At 33.4% G+C, this 15,121-nt stretch overlaps 1 protein-coding gene across 1 annotated transcript; it reads right to left on the bottom strand.

The window, feature by feature from the left end:
- Positions 1-2,393: 2,393 nt before the first annotated feature.
- LOC131665830 (chymotrypsinogen B-like) lies at positions 2,394-3,434 on the bottom strand. Its single transcript, XM_058937990.1, has 4 exons — positions 3,383-3,434; positions 3,027-3,306; positions 2,630-2,948; positions 2,394-2,561 (listed from the first exon to the last, which is right to left on the bottom strand). Exons 1-4 carry the CDS (start codon positions 3,432-3,434, stop codon positions 2,394-2,396), a joined length of 819 nt encoding a protein of 272 aa, XP_058793973.1.
- Positions 3,435-15,121: the final 11,687 nt, after the last annotated feature.

Below are 15,121 nucleotides of genomic sequence, written 5' to 3'. Positions count from 1 at the left end.
TTGAATAAACAGTAGAGGAAGGATGACCTATCTCTACCGCGCGGGGTTAAAATCGAGGAAACGCCTCAGGGCGTCAAGTAGAAGTGTAGAATAGCCGACCGGAAGGAAAGTTTTGACTGCGCGCTCTAGATTTCGTGGCTTACAGGTGAGTCGAGGAAAGGATCTTTCAGTAAAAGAAATATAAAGTACTTGTTGAGAACTTCAATATTGATGATATATATGCGACAGTGTTGATTTGGAGATGTTTCTTGTAAAGTTCAATTTGCTTTATAGGTTTTTTATGAAACAATATCGTAGTCTTTAAGTTTGCAAAAGCTTTTTAATAATTAAATGTTCCAATCATCTTTGACTCTCCAGAACACGTTTTACCAGGGGAAAGGAGGAATAGCAGGAGGATATTCTAACTGGCGTATAGGTAGAGGAAGCTGAAAATCAAAGAAAGCACTCGAGTACGAAGGCGTAAAAAGTAAATAACAATGTAAACGACAATCGTTGCACTAGCCTTTCTTCATAATTAAACAAGGCTCGATTAAATATACCTTGCTAATGACGCAATTCGCCTTCCAGCCGATTGCATCTAATTATTTAGGTCAACGCGCGCAATCCTTCTTTTTTCTTAATTACGAACAGGCAAACTCGTGCTCAATTATGCCTCAATCAAGGAAATTTAAAATAGTATGGTTCTTTCATGGAGCTGTGAATTAAAGTGTGTATGAGCCAAAGTTAATTTAGTGCATAGATTAAAAATTGATAAGAAAATATAATTAAAATTCTTAGCAAACTTACCTTGTGCCGATTACGGTATTCAATCAGAGAAGCAATTCATTCGTTAGCATGTAGTTTTTAGAGTCATATGTCTAGAATTCGTGGTGTTCTAGAGTTACGTAGTGAATCTTGGATTAATTTCCTCGGTAGCCAGCAAAATTGGTATGAGACCTGGTATTATAGACACAAAAAGTTTTAATATTGGTACTTAACAAGTTACATTTTGTAGATAGGAAAATTTTTTAAAATTCAGGACAAGATTGTCGGGTTGTAAAGTCATTTTCATATGTTTAATTCAACGTAAGCATTAATTTTGTGATTCTGCATTTTCATGTTAACTAATCGTTCATCTCAAAACTTTTCAGATTTAAATTCAGCATAATAAAAGGCTTAAGCGAGATTATCGAATCAACTTCCCAAAAAAATTTTATAATAATCTTTTGAATAATAAAAAACTAATAACGTGCTATTATTCGATTATGAAGAAATCCGTTAAAAAGTGAAAGAAGCTCATTTTGTTTCCATGGAGATAGTGAGACAAATCGCAAGTAGACGCTGAGAAGAAAGGTCGAGTAGGGGGGTCAGAGATGTTGCGCCTGAAATAATGTATCCTGGCATGCTTGCGGTAACGGGGAAAGGGAGTTTGTAACGCCACATAGCCACCACGTGCATCAACGTTATTGCTCGGCATACGGATTACGCGGATTAGCGGCCACTGCCACTGTTACTACTGTTGCTGCTGCTCTTTCGCTTTGAAATTCAATTGTCCAGATAAAGGCGTTTTAGGTCTTTACCTTTTTCCTCATTTTTGAGTGTCGATGGAAAGCTTTTTTGTTATGAAAACATATGTTTTAGTCAAGCTTATACCTTCATAACGAATCACTTCTTACAGTGCAGTATACAAGCAGATTATGTAATATTTTTTATCTTGTAGGAAATATTGTATTTGATGTATTGGAATTAAAGTGAAAATGAGTAAACATTAAAGAAATTGTATTGCATTAAAAAATTATGGAGATTCTTACGAGATCCTGATAAATAAAATACGAGCTATACAATTCTTGAAAACAAAAAAGTTCCTCGCTTTGTTCTCAATCGAAGTGAGGAATTCAAACATCTGCGAAAACAGTTGATGGAAAGAAACGTTTCACCTTAAGAAATCAGCCTTTTGATAATAATATCGCTTGACACATATTAAACGATATTAAAAATTAACTTTCAAATTATATCTATATATTATATCATTAAATTGTACTTGAAGACTAAATTTACAAGTAATACATCGAGAATTTGATGGAAAAGCTTAAAAATATTTAGTTTTAAACGATAGGTTTATAAATGGTATTGAAAAAAATGTGACAACTCTATTGCTGGACCGCTTCCAAGATTGGAAATTTTTTTCTCGTTTTTTTTTGTCAGTTCGATACTTTCTTCTTTCTCCCCGTCAGCACGTTCAAATTTTTTTTTGAAAAAACTTTTATCGAACATAAAAGGGGGCGTAGTAAGTAAAATTAGAAACTTTTGGTTACATCATTATCTTTTCTCTGCATTTGCACACATTGAATAATCAGTTAGTTTTGTAAAATGAAGAAAATCCAGTTAAAAAAGAAAGTATTATTTCCATAGGGCTAAAACTCGCTCATAATTTCATGGATCCAATCATTGAATGCAGATACTCGAGTGTAAATAGATGGTGTATTGGGTGTTGTACAGTCAGCTGCAAATCCAAAAGTAGCCACGCCAGCAACTACTTTTTTACCATTTTCCTCAATCACAAGCGGGTTGCCAGTATCGTGCTAATAATAAATAATTTAGCGTTATTTTCTAGAATACTAGTAATACTTTCTTCGAATAACGAACTTACCAAACAATATCCTTGATTTGTTTCAGTTGATCCAGTACAGAATGCAAGGTCGTCACCGAAAAAATCAAATTGGCCAGCACCCAATGCGGCGTCAATTGCGTACTGACAATCATCGTTGCTTATGATCGGCAATGTTAGAGCTTGTAGAGTCTTAGCCAATATAAGTTGCGTCATGTGTGTAAGTGAACCGAGTCCAGTAAGAACTCCAAAGCCCTGTGGATGACTACCGATTTGCGGCAAGTCAATCGGCTTTACAAATTCATTGAATTCCAGAGGTGTTTCCAATTTTATTAAAGCAATATCATAAGGTCCAGTAGGACTGAAAATTTATTAAATAAATTGTTTAATATTAAACACATTTGAGAAAACGATTTGATATAGTGAAATTCGTACTCACTTTTGATATTTAGGATGAACAAAAGCATTAGCGACGTTGGATATTTGTTCGGATTTCGATGATTTGTTTAAGTAGATGTTTCCAGCTTTCACGACAGTATTTTTGAGATTCTGAATATTGTAAGCAGCTGTCAGGATCCATTGTTTGTTTAAAATAGCTCCACCTCCAAAAGCGATTGGGTATCTAGTCTCGAGTAAGGACTTGTAGTATAGATTGACTTGGTAAGGATATTGACCTGGTTTAGCGTCTTCGCCACCGGCCAGACGAGGCAAACGTTTGGCTGTACGTGCACAAAATGTCAACCATTCAGTTTTATCTGATTATTTAAAAAGTACGAGATTTTCTAGAATCGATACCTGCAGATGATGATGCAACGAAGAAACAGAAAAGTACAAGTTTCAAAGACATTTTACTTTTGGCAACATTGTTAGTCGTTTTCTCATCTATATATAATCAAAAAGACACTGCATGTTACACAATCATATATTTTAACAGCTGTACCAAACTCCACTGAATTAAGTGTACAATAGTTAGTATGCATTGATTTATTGTGACAGTTCCATACAAAATATATCAATTATTCATTGAAATTGAAACACTGATGATTGCGAATATCGTGAACTGAAACGTTTTCATATTTCTATTTGTTAAACGTGAATATTACAATGTACGTTAGAAAATTTTTTTCAACTTTTATGAATATTTAGAAATATTACTACAGTGGTTTTGCGAATGGTAGAAAAAGGAAGAAAGCACACTTTGTTCACTGCGATGTAAAGCACGTAAGAATCACTACAGTAGTATTCTGTCGTTTGTTTTTAACGATTTAAAAAATAATGCAACAACAGTATACTTTTTTAAATGATCAGAACTGAATGAGTGAATCTCAGTACTAAGTAACTACTAAAAATAGTAAAAAAAATTAATACATTTAGAATGAATGAGTTTGCAATACAGTAACATGACTCAGTGGAGTGAATTCATCGTAAACCTTAATAACTCATTTTTCATGGCGATGACAATCACGTCTATCAGTTAAAGAATCTACACTTAAACAGCTTGTAAATAAATTACTACTATTTGATATTTGATTATTCGAATACACAGGTAAACGCAAGTGCAACTTATTAACATTGATGACCAAAATTAATAGAAAAATACACCTGACTTGTCTTGAAATACCATTTATAATGAATTTTTTGTCTTTGCAACCCTTAGCTTGAACGATTTTTTTGTTGTTGCACTCGTTCAGTCTTTTGCAGGACAGCCAATTCTTTTTTTCTTGTTCTCTACAGCGCCGATCGCTTTAACAGTGCACCTTCTCTCTTCTTGCTATCTTTTGCTGCTACGAGCGAGTCTTTCATTAGTCACGTCTTCCGTTTCTGTGGCTGTACTTTAGTAGACACCGGCTTGAAAAGGCTAGAGAGGGAGAGAGCACGGTCATTCGGCAGGCATCGATTGAGAGATTTCATTCTGTCGAGAAAGCTTTTCTTCAGCTTTCAAGCGAGAGCATTTGGAATTCGAGTTAGCAGGCTGCTCGATTGCAACCGAGCAACTTTTTTGCCAGGAAAGTGTAAATTTGTAAATGCCACTAGTTTCATACATCTTCGCAATTAGTAGTTTATACATCAATTTTTTATTCGAGTTCATACCGACTATTGCTTCAATATTGTACATTAGTAAATTAATTTACGCCAACTAGAATTTGTTGTGAAAGTACACTACATTACATAGTCAGTTTTATATCGATGGTGAACTCCCATTAGAAGTATTCTAATGTTAGACATCTTATTGAATTTGTAAATAGATGAAGTATTCACAAATTTGTGCAAGAGTGTCTGTTACATATATTGATAATATGAAAATCAAGGAAGTATTTAATAATATGATGTCTACGTGAAGCCACCAAATAACATGGAAAAGTCATAACGAGGTTTTTCATATTTTCCAATTGCCATCCTTCTAATATCATAATTTGGAATAAAAAACAAATAGTGTAGCGGTCACGTAGTATTTTAGAAGCTCCTGTATACGGCAACCCGTCGTACGTATGATCATTTCAGATTAGAATATTCAAAGATCAGGTGCGAATAGATCTGTATATCTATATTTTATATTGTTATCGACGATCAACTCTATTATCATACATGGAACATAAAGTCACGACATCGTTAGATCCACTATGAAAATTAAATCCACTATGAAAATGATTTACTTAATGATTTTACTTCATGTTTTTATGATATTTTAAAATTTATATATGCTTAATATGTTAATAAAGAATAAGAATTGATCATTGCATTTAAATACTGAATTATTTATATACTCTGATTTTGTGAACGAATATTAATTGTCAAATTATTCATACAAATTTATACAAATACAAATGAATAATCGCACTGTAATATTGTGTGAATAACCAAAGATATCAAATTACCGCACCAATATAGCAGAAACTAAATAAAAAATCCACGATGTAGTTATATCTTAAGAGGGCTATAATTAGTATTAAACAGTGAAAAGTATAAGTTTTCTTTACTGTGATGTTAAAAACATTTTATTAAAGTTATCATCACGAAAAACTTCGTAAATGCTTTTATGTTCTTCATTTCAAGTTCCAAAATCTTACATAAGAGCCCTAGAAAGTCTTCTTAATCGTAAAATCGTATTTTTTTTTTTTTTTTAAGTGGTTTGCCATGCTTTTCTAAACGTTAGAGTGAACAAAAATTATTTTTTAAGGGCTCAGTTTCTTTCTTTAGGTCAGTTCTTCAGTTAAGTAAAGAATTTGTTTGAAATAGTCAATTTTTTCATTTTTATGTATACTTTCATTCAAAATTCTTTTTGAATAAATAAAAAGTTTTCATGAAAATAGTCAAATTGATTATTTCGACACATCTTTCACATAATCTAAAGTACTAATCTAAAGAAAGAATGAGCCCTTAAAAAATGATTTTTATTCACTCTAACATTCAGAAAAATGTAAACCACTTTCTTAAAAAAATAAGGTATTATGATTATGTTGATTTTCTATGCTCTTACGTGAGATTGTGGTACTTGAAAAGAAGAAACTGAAAACATTTACCGAGTAGCTTATGATGAAATACTTTTATAACACAGGAAAGAAAACTTATAATTTTCATTGCTTAACACCAGCTAGCGTTTGTAGTAATTATTTAACACCCTTAAATAATAACTAAAAAATTATAAAATAAAAAATCTCAATTGAAATATAAAAAATGCAAAAATTATTTCAATAAAAAATATGCGTTTATACTAAGGATTATTATGCGTTGATAATCAGAAAATAAATTTTAACTAAATAAATGATTATTTTAGGATCTGTATACTTTATATTTTATATGTATAAAACGTAAAAAAGTACTATAATATATTTATTTATAGTAGAATTTATATACGATTTGGATACGATACAATATTTTTAATGATTAAAACGTTTGTAAATACTTAAAAAAATAAATGACAAAAATTAAGTTTAAGATTTGGGATCACGTCAAAAATAGAGTGAAAAGAGCGTTTAAACGTAAAATTGTTCAATAAATTATGTTTAAATACACCTTGTCGATTTTAGAGAATCAAGTTCTAATTTTACCATTCATCGTCTACCACTGACGAACTTCTCTGTAGCTCGGCCAGGCATCGAAAAATTAGTAGTCAGGTTAATTTCTGAGATTATTTTTTAATTTAATGACCTATGCTCAGCAAACTCCTTTCCCTAAGAAATCTTAAAGTGTCAACTCTTGAAGACTGAAACCCTCCTGATCAAAAGACCTGAGACTTTCACCCTTTATCTCTGATCGAAGATCCAAGTTTGTTATGTTACAAAGGTATCAAGTCTACGTACTTGTAGCGTTAACTATAACTTAAAATTAATAAATAATTAAATTTCACTTAATCGCTTAGAGATTCAGCTAAGTAAAATTAGTCAATCTCTTTGAATGTGATTCCATATTTTCACTGATGAAAAAAATGTCATTCTTCTTTTAGATAAGAGAAATGTCTTTGTTATATCACGACAAAGTTCAATTCTGATATTTAAGAATTCCATCTAAAACCAATATGTATGCTATTTGATAAAATAATGTGTGCTTTTGATTCAACTTTTTGTTATTTCTTTCTAAAAGAGTTGTTTAGATTCATTCGGTTCCAGTAAGAACTTTTAATCTAGTTGAATAAATCACAAACAAACAGTGTAAAAATGTAAAATTGATCGAAATATTGGTTAAGTCTTATTAAAAGAGGTATTAAATTAGCATTAGCATACTTTGCTGGTGTATTAAACAAAAGCTGAAAACGCGTATGAGAGTAATGAAATATAGGAATATATAGTGCAGAGTGTCGTTTAGCGGCGGTGCGGCGGCGACTCAATTATCTCCAAGTGAATTATCCTCAAAGGAGAAATCTATTAACGAGTGCCGACGCTTCCTTTATACTTTGGAAGATGAAGACAGAAGCTTTAGTGCGGTTATGGCATCAATGGGAAATAATAAGGAGTTGCGCGCTGAGGTGCTTTCATTTTCGTCGATTTTTAATGCTTTTGAGGAGTGAAGAAGCGCAACGCCGTGAGAAATGGACGTATTGATTATTGTCGAGGATTATTGCTTTTCCAAGTGGCGCACACTTGGAGTTCCTCTATATTTTGAAGCCAGAGTTTTGCTTCTTAGCTTCGATGAAAATTTTATTGTTGGTTTATTATAGCGCTGTACTTGTTGATATTTCGAATTTAGAAGTGTATCTTTTATGAGTGGTGCGTATTGGTTCTGAAAGTATAGTTTGTTAAAATGATCCGTTAGAGCTTTTTTTTTCAAGAATTAGCGATGTTCATTGGTGCCATCACCCCAGCAAACTAATTAGGAAGGATAATGCTATATGCAAATAGCATTGAGCGCAATCTTCAAGGCCAATTGCTCGTTCACTCACTCATCAATATCTCGATTTCCATAAAACACGTTACACTTGAAACTCAGTCGAGTGCAGCTGTCGACATGTATATATGTATATATCTATGTATAAAATTGCTTTATAATCTATCGCACACGGCTGTAAATACTAAAAACAGAATAGAAATGATTTAACTCGTCAACCGCAGTTGGCTAAGGAAAAGCAACAAGCACGTAAAGAGTGTAATCCTTTAATTCGTGTATCGTACCTTCGGAGAAAGAGGAGGAAGGAAAATCACCGAAAATCGTGGCAGGCCGTGAAAACATAGGCGAGCACGTAGCACCTCCAAAAATACACATCTGTAACTGTTATATACGCCCATCCAGGCGCACGACGTGACACAAAAACTCTCGGCTTCCATATAGAGCTACTACGCCGCGATGATAAAGTGTAACGGAATTTTTCTAGAGGATGTACCGTGAGATCATGGCTTAGCTTGGGTTGAATCCAATAAAATAATAATGATTTTGACGGTGAATTATTTTGAAATCTCGATGTCTTCAGGAAAATTATATTTGAAATTTATAAAGCCATTGTAACGATTTTCACAAGGCCATACTAAGCAATTTATGCGAAATATTAATCGTGTACGTATAAAATTTATAACAAATTTACAAGAACTTTTCTGTGAGAAATGATCAGATGTTAACTTCAACACTTATTGTTTCATAAATGTTTGCATACCGAAGTCTTCGTAGACGTAGCACATGTATCATTTACTCAAATAAATTGTATTAATAATTTACGAAAGATTAAAAGGAATATATTTATCACTTGCACCATGTAAATATAAGTTACAACAATCACTAGTAACTATGAATTCATACTTGACAGGAAGAAAATTTCATTCGGCGATAAATGCAGCAGTAACTAGACGATCAGCAATGAGAAGCTCTGATTTTTCACTCAGGATTGTTCCGGGAATCTGTGAACTCGAGTGCACAACGTACGTGCACGGAAAGTGCACTATACTCTTTCGCTGATGTATAAATAAAGTAGCCACGCGTTGTGATGCTTAGCGATTTATTAAGCATTGAAGCGCAAAGAAATCTATAGTAAGTTTTTTAATCGTTATCTAGTTGATAATGTATTTTCTTATTATGGTCAGGAATTAAGAAACGTTGAGCGTCTTCCGAGCAAAAAACAAAAACAACCAGAAAGAAAATTAGTTCTAAATTCACTCGGCCGCCAGTACCAGAAGTGGTTCAGTTGAAGGATTTCAGCTGACGCAGCTCAAGACCGCCATCTGAATAGAGGGCGGTCACCAAAAGCGAGCTCGCGTTCTCATGTTTTATGTATGCGCTATAGAAAGAAAGCCGCGAACGAGTGGGTGGGCACTTGGCCGCGAGCAAGACCCAAACTGACTCAATGGCACCTCGAGAAATGGCCTCTGAATTATGAATTCCTAATTAATATTAAGAACTACAGCTCTCGATATGTAACAGCTCCGCTTATAACATTTCAGAATCGATTTCTAATTTAAGAGTAATAAATTCTGACATCAGCAATATTTCGTTAATAACGACATTATTCTCGCGATTATTCATTATTACAGCAACAGTATCAAGAATTATAATCTAGAAATAGCAAAGTTGACTGATTGTGAATGTTACAGTTTAAAGTCTTACGTTAATGATGCACTTATTGACAAAATGCTGTTGACGTCGGAATTTTTGACTCTAGTGTGTGTTTTCGATTATCTGTAGTGTTATAAATTTAATGACGGTGAAAATAAAAAGAATCATAAGCTATTAGCCATTGCATTGTTGCTTAGTTTTCATTCGAAATGGCATTTTTTTTTTTGAATCATGCAGTATTTTCCTCAAGTAAATCAATTCAATATAAAGTAGCAAGCTCATAGACATATTGCGTATATGGAAATGCTTACTCGTGGATTATGCCACTTTAGAGCATCAAGCGCATCAAGTTCGGAGATGCATGTAAGGGCGATGATAATAATCTTCGAAAATTACTCGGACGTGATGCGCGCGTGCTTGGCAAATTAATTGCTTAGTCGCGCGTAAATCAAGTCTCATCTTGGGGTGTCGTGACGTTACTTGCAGCGCAATCTCTTCCTGAAAGGCGATCACTATTAAATAGTGTCCCGATTAAGCTCTGCGCCATGCGAGAGCGAGAGTTATACTTGCAACCCAATTAGGTTACATGCGTGTTGTACGAGTAGGTGTTGTAGGGTAATGGCTTCATGCTTCTCTGCTTATATGCTATACTGCAAGCATCTTACTGTGTCGGTTGATTTGATTTTTATTTTGAATTATGCATGGGAGTGCAGTATGATCGTTGATGTATTTGCTATTTGCGAGAGAAGCTGTTGCGTTACGAAAAGTACAATTATAAGTTCGGTTCCGTGTTTAATAGAGTTGTGGAAAGTTAGCTTCCAGATTTGATATTGGAATTCGCAAAATCAAAAGAGGTGTTAATGATGGATTGCATTCTACATTAAGTGCTGTTTACTTTTATATTACTTTTGATACAACTCCTTTTCTTTCATTTTTACTTAACGAAATATATAATAGTGAAAGAATATTTATAAAAAATCTACTGCTGCCCAAAATCGCTGTTGCGTAAGCTGCGTGAATTTATGTTTGATTTTATGACTTCACTAGCAGCCTCAACAATTTGTACAAACAGTGCCTACTGTTATCACTTTAGTCGTATAGATGAAAGCTAGGTGGAACATTCTTTTTTCAACTTTCAACATTTTTTCTTTCATCTTCATCGCGCAAACTGCTACCAATACAAAATTATTCCATGTAACAGATTGAACTTTTCTTTGTTTGTAATATCAACAAATATACAAAGAGCTAAATGTATCTTAGAAAAAAGTATGTATCTTAAAAAAACGTTTTATTGCTGTGATACAGTGAGTAACGTGTGAAAAAAAAAAATATTTAACAAATATTAATGTAATCGCAAGCTACACGTCGGATCTGAAATTCACGCTTCAAGTCGTCCATAAAGCGTACTACAATGCGATCGACAGTAAAACATAGTAGGTCATCACGACAACGACGTAACGCCACATAGAATACGACGTGGTGTGCCATCAGCCATACACGTATTCCCCCATTGGGTTGAGTCCTTTATTGCCAGAGTGCTCCTCTGTTAAGCGTTGTCCGACGAGTTTCATCAGGTCAACCTCTTCATCTACTTTTTTTTTGTTCGTTCGTTTAACCGTCCCGCGAGATAAAAAGCTCTAATTAGTTCATTCGGCAAATTAACTTTGACGATGCAAATCGAGCGCTCGTTTATAATGTGGCACGGTGACCCCGTCAAAGTTTCCAAATTCTGCCGAGTGGAAAAGTTTTAATTGATGGTCAGTTGATTAACGTCTTGAAATGGTGACTGGATGGGGCGAGAAGCTGAATATACTGTTACGAATGATTCACTGGGCGGTAATTACGCGTAAACTAGAAAAATAATTTCAAGGTAGTTATAACGAGCTGTGAAGAAACGCTTCTTTACGAAAAATCTTACGAGAGCTCGTTATCGGCGGGACATCCTTTTTCCGCTCTGCGAGCTAAATACTTTCAGGTGTCCTCTGGGGTTCTCCATTTTTTTGGAGGGTGGCGCGAAAGATATATGCTCGTGAGAAGAAGGAAATTCTTTAATAAGTTTTTTTGTCTTTTTCGAATTTGTCATTATTTCAGCTCGAAACAAAGAAACGTTGGCTCAGCTATACTTTTATTTTAGCAGCCTAGTGATAAGGATCATTATTTTGCAGTTTTATTTTGACAACCTACAATTAAATATTTTGAAATACTATCTGAAAAATTCTGAAGTTTGAGGTACATTATTACATTTAAATAAATTAATTATAAGAAATAAGAAAAATATTATAATTCAGATAATTCGAAAATGTTGCCAGACAAACGATGAACACGAAACCTCTGAATTTGTCGCTCCCGCGTCTAATTATTGACTTGACCGGGTACCTTGTATCTATTTTTGTCACGCTCCCTCTTACCTTTCATGTATTTTTTTAACGAGAATCTTGAAACTAAGAGGGTTCACTTTATCTCGATTAGGGTCCTTTTCTGTAAAGCCATAATTACTTTGAACGTAGTGGATTCTCGCGATGATGAAGAAAATATTTTGTTAAGAATGAAAAGTCATAACTAAAAATGAATTTTAATGATCATAAATGATTTTTAATTATCTTTATTATAAGATTCAAAAAAATTAATATTTTTGTTGACAAATATTATATTTACAATTATATTTCAATTCAAATGTTACGTATATTTTAAACATAAGTTCTGTAATAGATATTAATATCGAATTATAATTTGACCGGGGAAGAAAATCATTGTGGATTTATGTAAGCTGAAATATACAATTATTACTTAGCAGCTCAGCAGCTCGTTTGATAAGATGATTGAAAACAACGTTCAAACCATAAATTCAGTTAATTTTTCTTAAAAATTACGGCACTTTTACTGTGCATAACGTTTGAATTTAACATTTGATATTAATTCTAACAATATCGCTTAATAGTACACGCTACGCAGTATCTGTGGAATTAATACAGTTATAAGAATTTCTGTATTTTGTATAACATCCAGCTGAAATTAATAGAAATCGAAATTGAAATACATTCATTCATTCATTAAAAACATAACAGGTACATTTAATGATTAAAAATCTATTCAAAAAAAGAGAAATTTGACCAAATGAAAATAAATTGATCGTTGTCAATATGTCAAAAGTATAACTGAAGAATGACGAAATTCCTTTTATATATGACTTATTCACATATCGCATTACAAACGATTTGTCAATGGTATGTAAATGCATTACGATATGAAAGAGAGAGGGAGAGAGAGAGAGAGAGAGAGAGAGAGAGAGAGAGAGAGAGAGAGAGAGAGAGAGAGAAAGGGAGGGAGGGAGCGTTTAGCCGGAGAGACGATAACGCGCTTGGCTATTCGTCGATATCCGTCTTAGTCGCGTGGTAATGATTAACGAGCAGCGACAAATCAGAGAATTAGCTGCGGTCATTATCTGACTAGAACAACCGGCATTTCAAAGTCGCCAGACTTTCAAGTTGTAGCGCAGATACTCGACTACGATCATGTTGAGACTGACATTGACATACGGATAGTAATATGATGAATACATCGAATAGCAATGCTTACCGTCGAATAATTTAATTTTAAAATAATAATAACATCCTTTTTAATCTATTCTTAATAAATTTCATTTTGCCGTACAAATACCTATCTACATTAAATTTCGATACTGACTTTACCAATACTATTGATAAAAAAATTCTAGATAAAACAATAATAAACAAGTCCATTGAAATATGGATAAAATAAAACTACTCTATGTAAATATATATGAGACAAATACTTAACCCACTCTTCAGTAACGAGAAAATATTTCATTAAAAAAAAACAGAAGAGTTCAAGGTAGAAAAAGTAAAATAAAAGTCCTAATTCCAGTTGAAGCCTAAGCAATGAAATATCAAGCCGCTGCCGGCCGCGAGGGTTAAAAGAAATTTCAGTCCGCCTGGTGACTAAATTATAGAACTAACGCGCGAGGAACAGTGATCGATGCGTTTAACTCTAACGACAGGATAAGCATTGAAACATTAATCTTTTGAGCGTGCAAAGCCAATAAAAAAATATTTGAAGCTCTCAGTATCATTTGAAAAAGAAAGAAGAGGGAGAGAATCGTTTTTATAAATATTTTTTATTAAATTTGATCAATGAAGAGCATAACAGCAGCGCAGAGTAGTATATTTTGATTATTATTAATGATATCGAGGAAAGTGAGTATTATAATCGGTTCTTTGAGCCCTGTTATAACTCAAACGAGTAAAAGAGATAAGATTTCCTTTTTATAGAGGTAATCCGTAGCAAAGCAAGTTATTCAATACTGCATGTTTTCTTTTCTAACAAATTAATAGTCAGCCTCACAACGCTGCTATAGCAAATGAAGAAAAATTTTTTAATGAATATAGAGTCCTGTATGCGACACGACTATCAGATAGATCTATCGCTTGATCGAAGCATTTGGTCCACCAGATTCTTTTATGCCTCAAAGCATATATTTATCAAACGATTTACATTTCATTATAATTGAATAATTACATTATCGATCACGCGAGACAAGATAAAAAGTAGCTCTTGCGAAACATAAAATATAAGTATTTATTTAATGTCAGCAAAAACTCATTAGAGGAAAGTCGGCTATTCTCTCTCACAGGACAAAAACGAAATCACCGCCCTTTTCGCTTAATTATTATCCGGTACAGTCAAAGTGGGCGCCGCAATCGATAAATCTTCGCAGTGTCCACACACGCGCGTCATTCTCCGATTTTTGTGGCTAAAAAATGTATCAAAAAAAATAATAAATAAATAAATTTTTTTAAATTATCCTCAACGATAAAAAGAGGTGTACGTTCTTACGGATGAAACACGTTGCCGAACTGTTGAATATTTATTTCCTCAAATACGTTCATCGCGACATCTGCTTCGCTGCGGACCTACGCTAGTAGCTGCTGCTACGCTACTCGCAAAAGCTGCGCTTTTAATTAAAGCTTTTATGATTTTCGGGTAAATTGTTGGCTCAGGCTACATTAATTATTGTGGCAGGGCTGTGGATTATTTGAAAAAAGAGCTAGTTATCTCGGCCTTTTGTTATTGTTGAATGTCTTTCACATGTTATTCCAGAAATAATAATTGGCTTTCTTTTGAAAATGACATTGTAATATTTTTTTTAGTACAGATAATTGATAAATAGACACTGAAAAATAATTACCAACAATGAGTATAAAATTAATATTGTTATTAGTGTGATTAATACATAAAAAGATTTTCAAATAGACTCTTTTAATATATCTATTCTTCAAATTTCTTTTTAATTCCGTTTAAATTTGTGTCTCGAGGTAAAGAGAGACAAACACGCTGGAAATTCACAAAAACAAAGTCAATTAAACTTCCTGCCGTTCAGAAAAAAAATCCGCCGGAGTTGTCAAGCAGTAAAAACAGGCTAAAAAGCTGCGAACTATAAAGTGAAACTATCCTTACAGGCTCGATGATTAACGTAGCTATTCAAAAAACCAAAACTCTCAAAAACTGCAAGACGAATTACATGTTTTTTTTATTATTTTC

This window comes from Phymastichus coffea, unplaced genomic scaffold, assembly GCF_024137745.1.
Source record: "Phymastichus coffea isolate CEN01 unplaced genomic scaffold, Cenicafe_Pcof_1.1 PCOF00054, whole genome shotgun sequence".
Taxonomy (NCBI): domain Eukaryota; kingdom Metazoa; phylum Arthropoda; class Insecta; order Hymenoptera; family Eulophidae; genus Phymastichus; species Phymastichus coffea.
The sequence above is the reverse complement of the archived record's forward strand: the minus strand, read 5'-3'. Positions and strand labels throughout refer to the sequence as shown.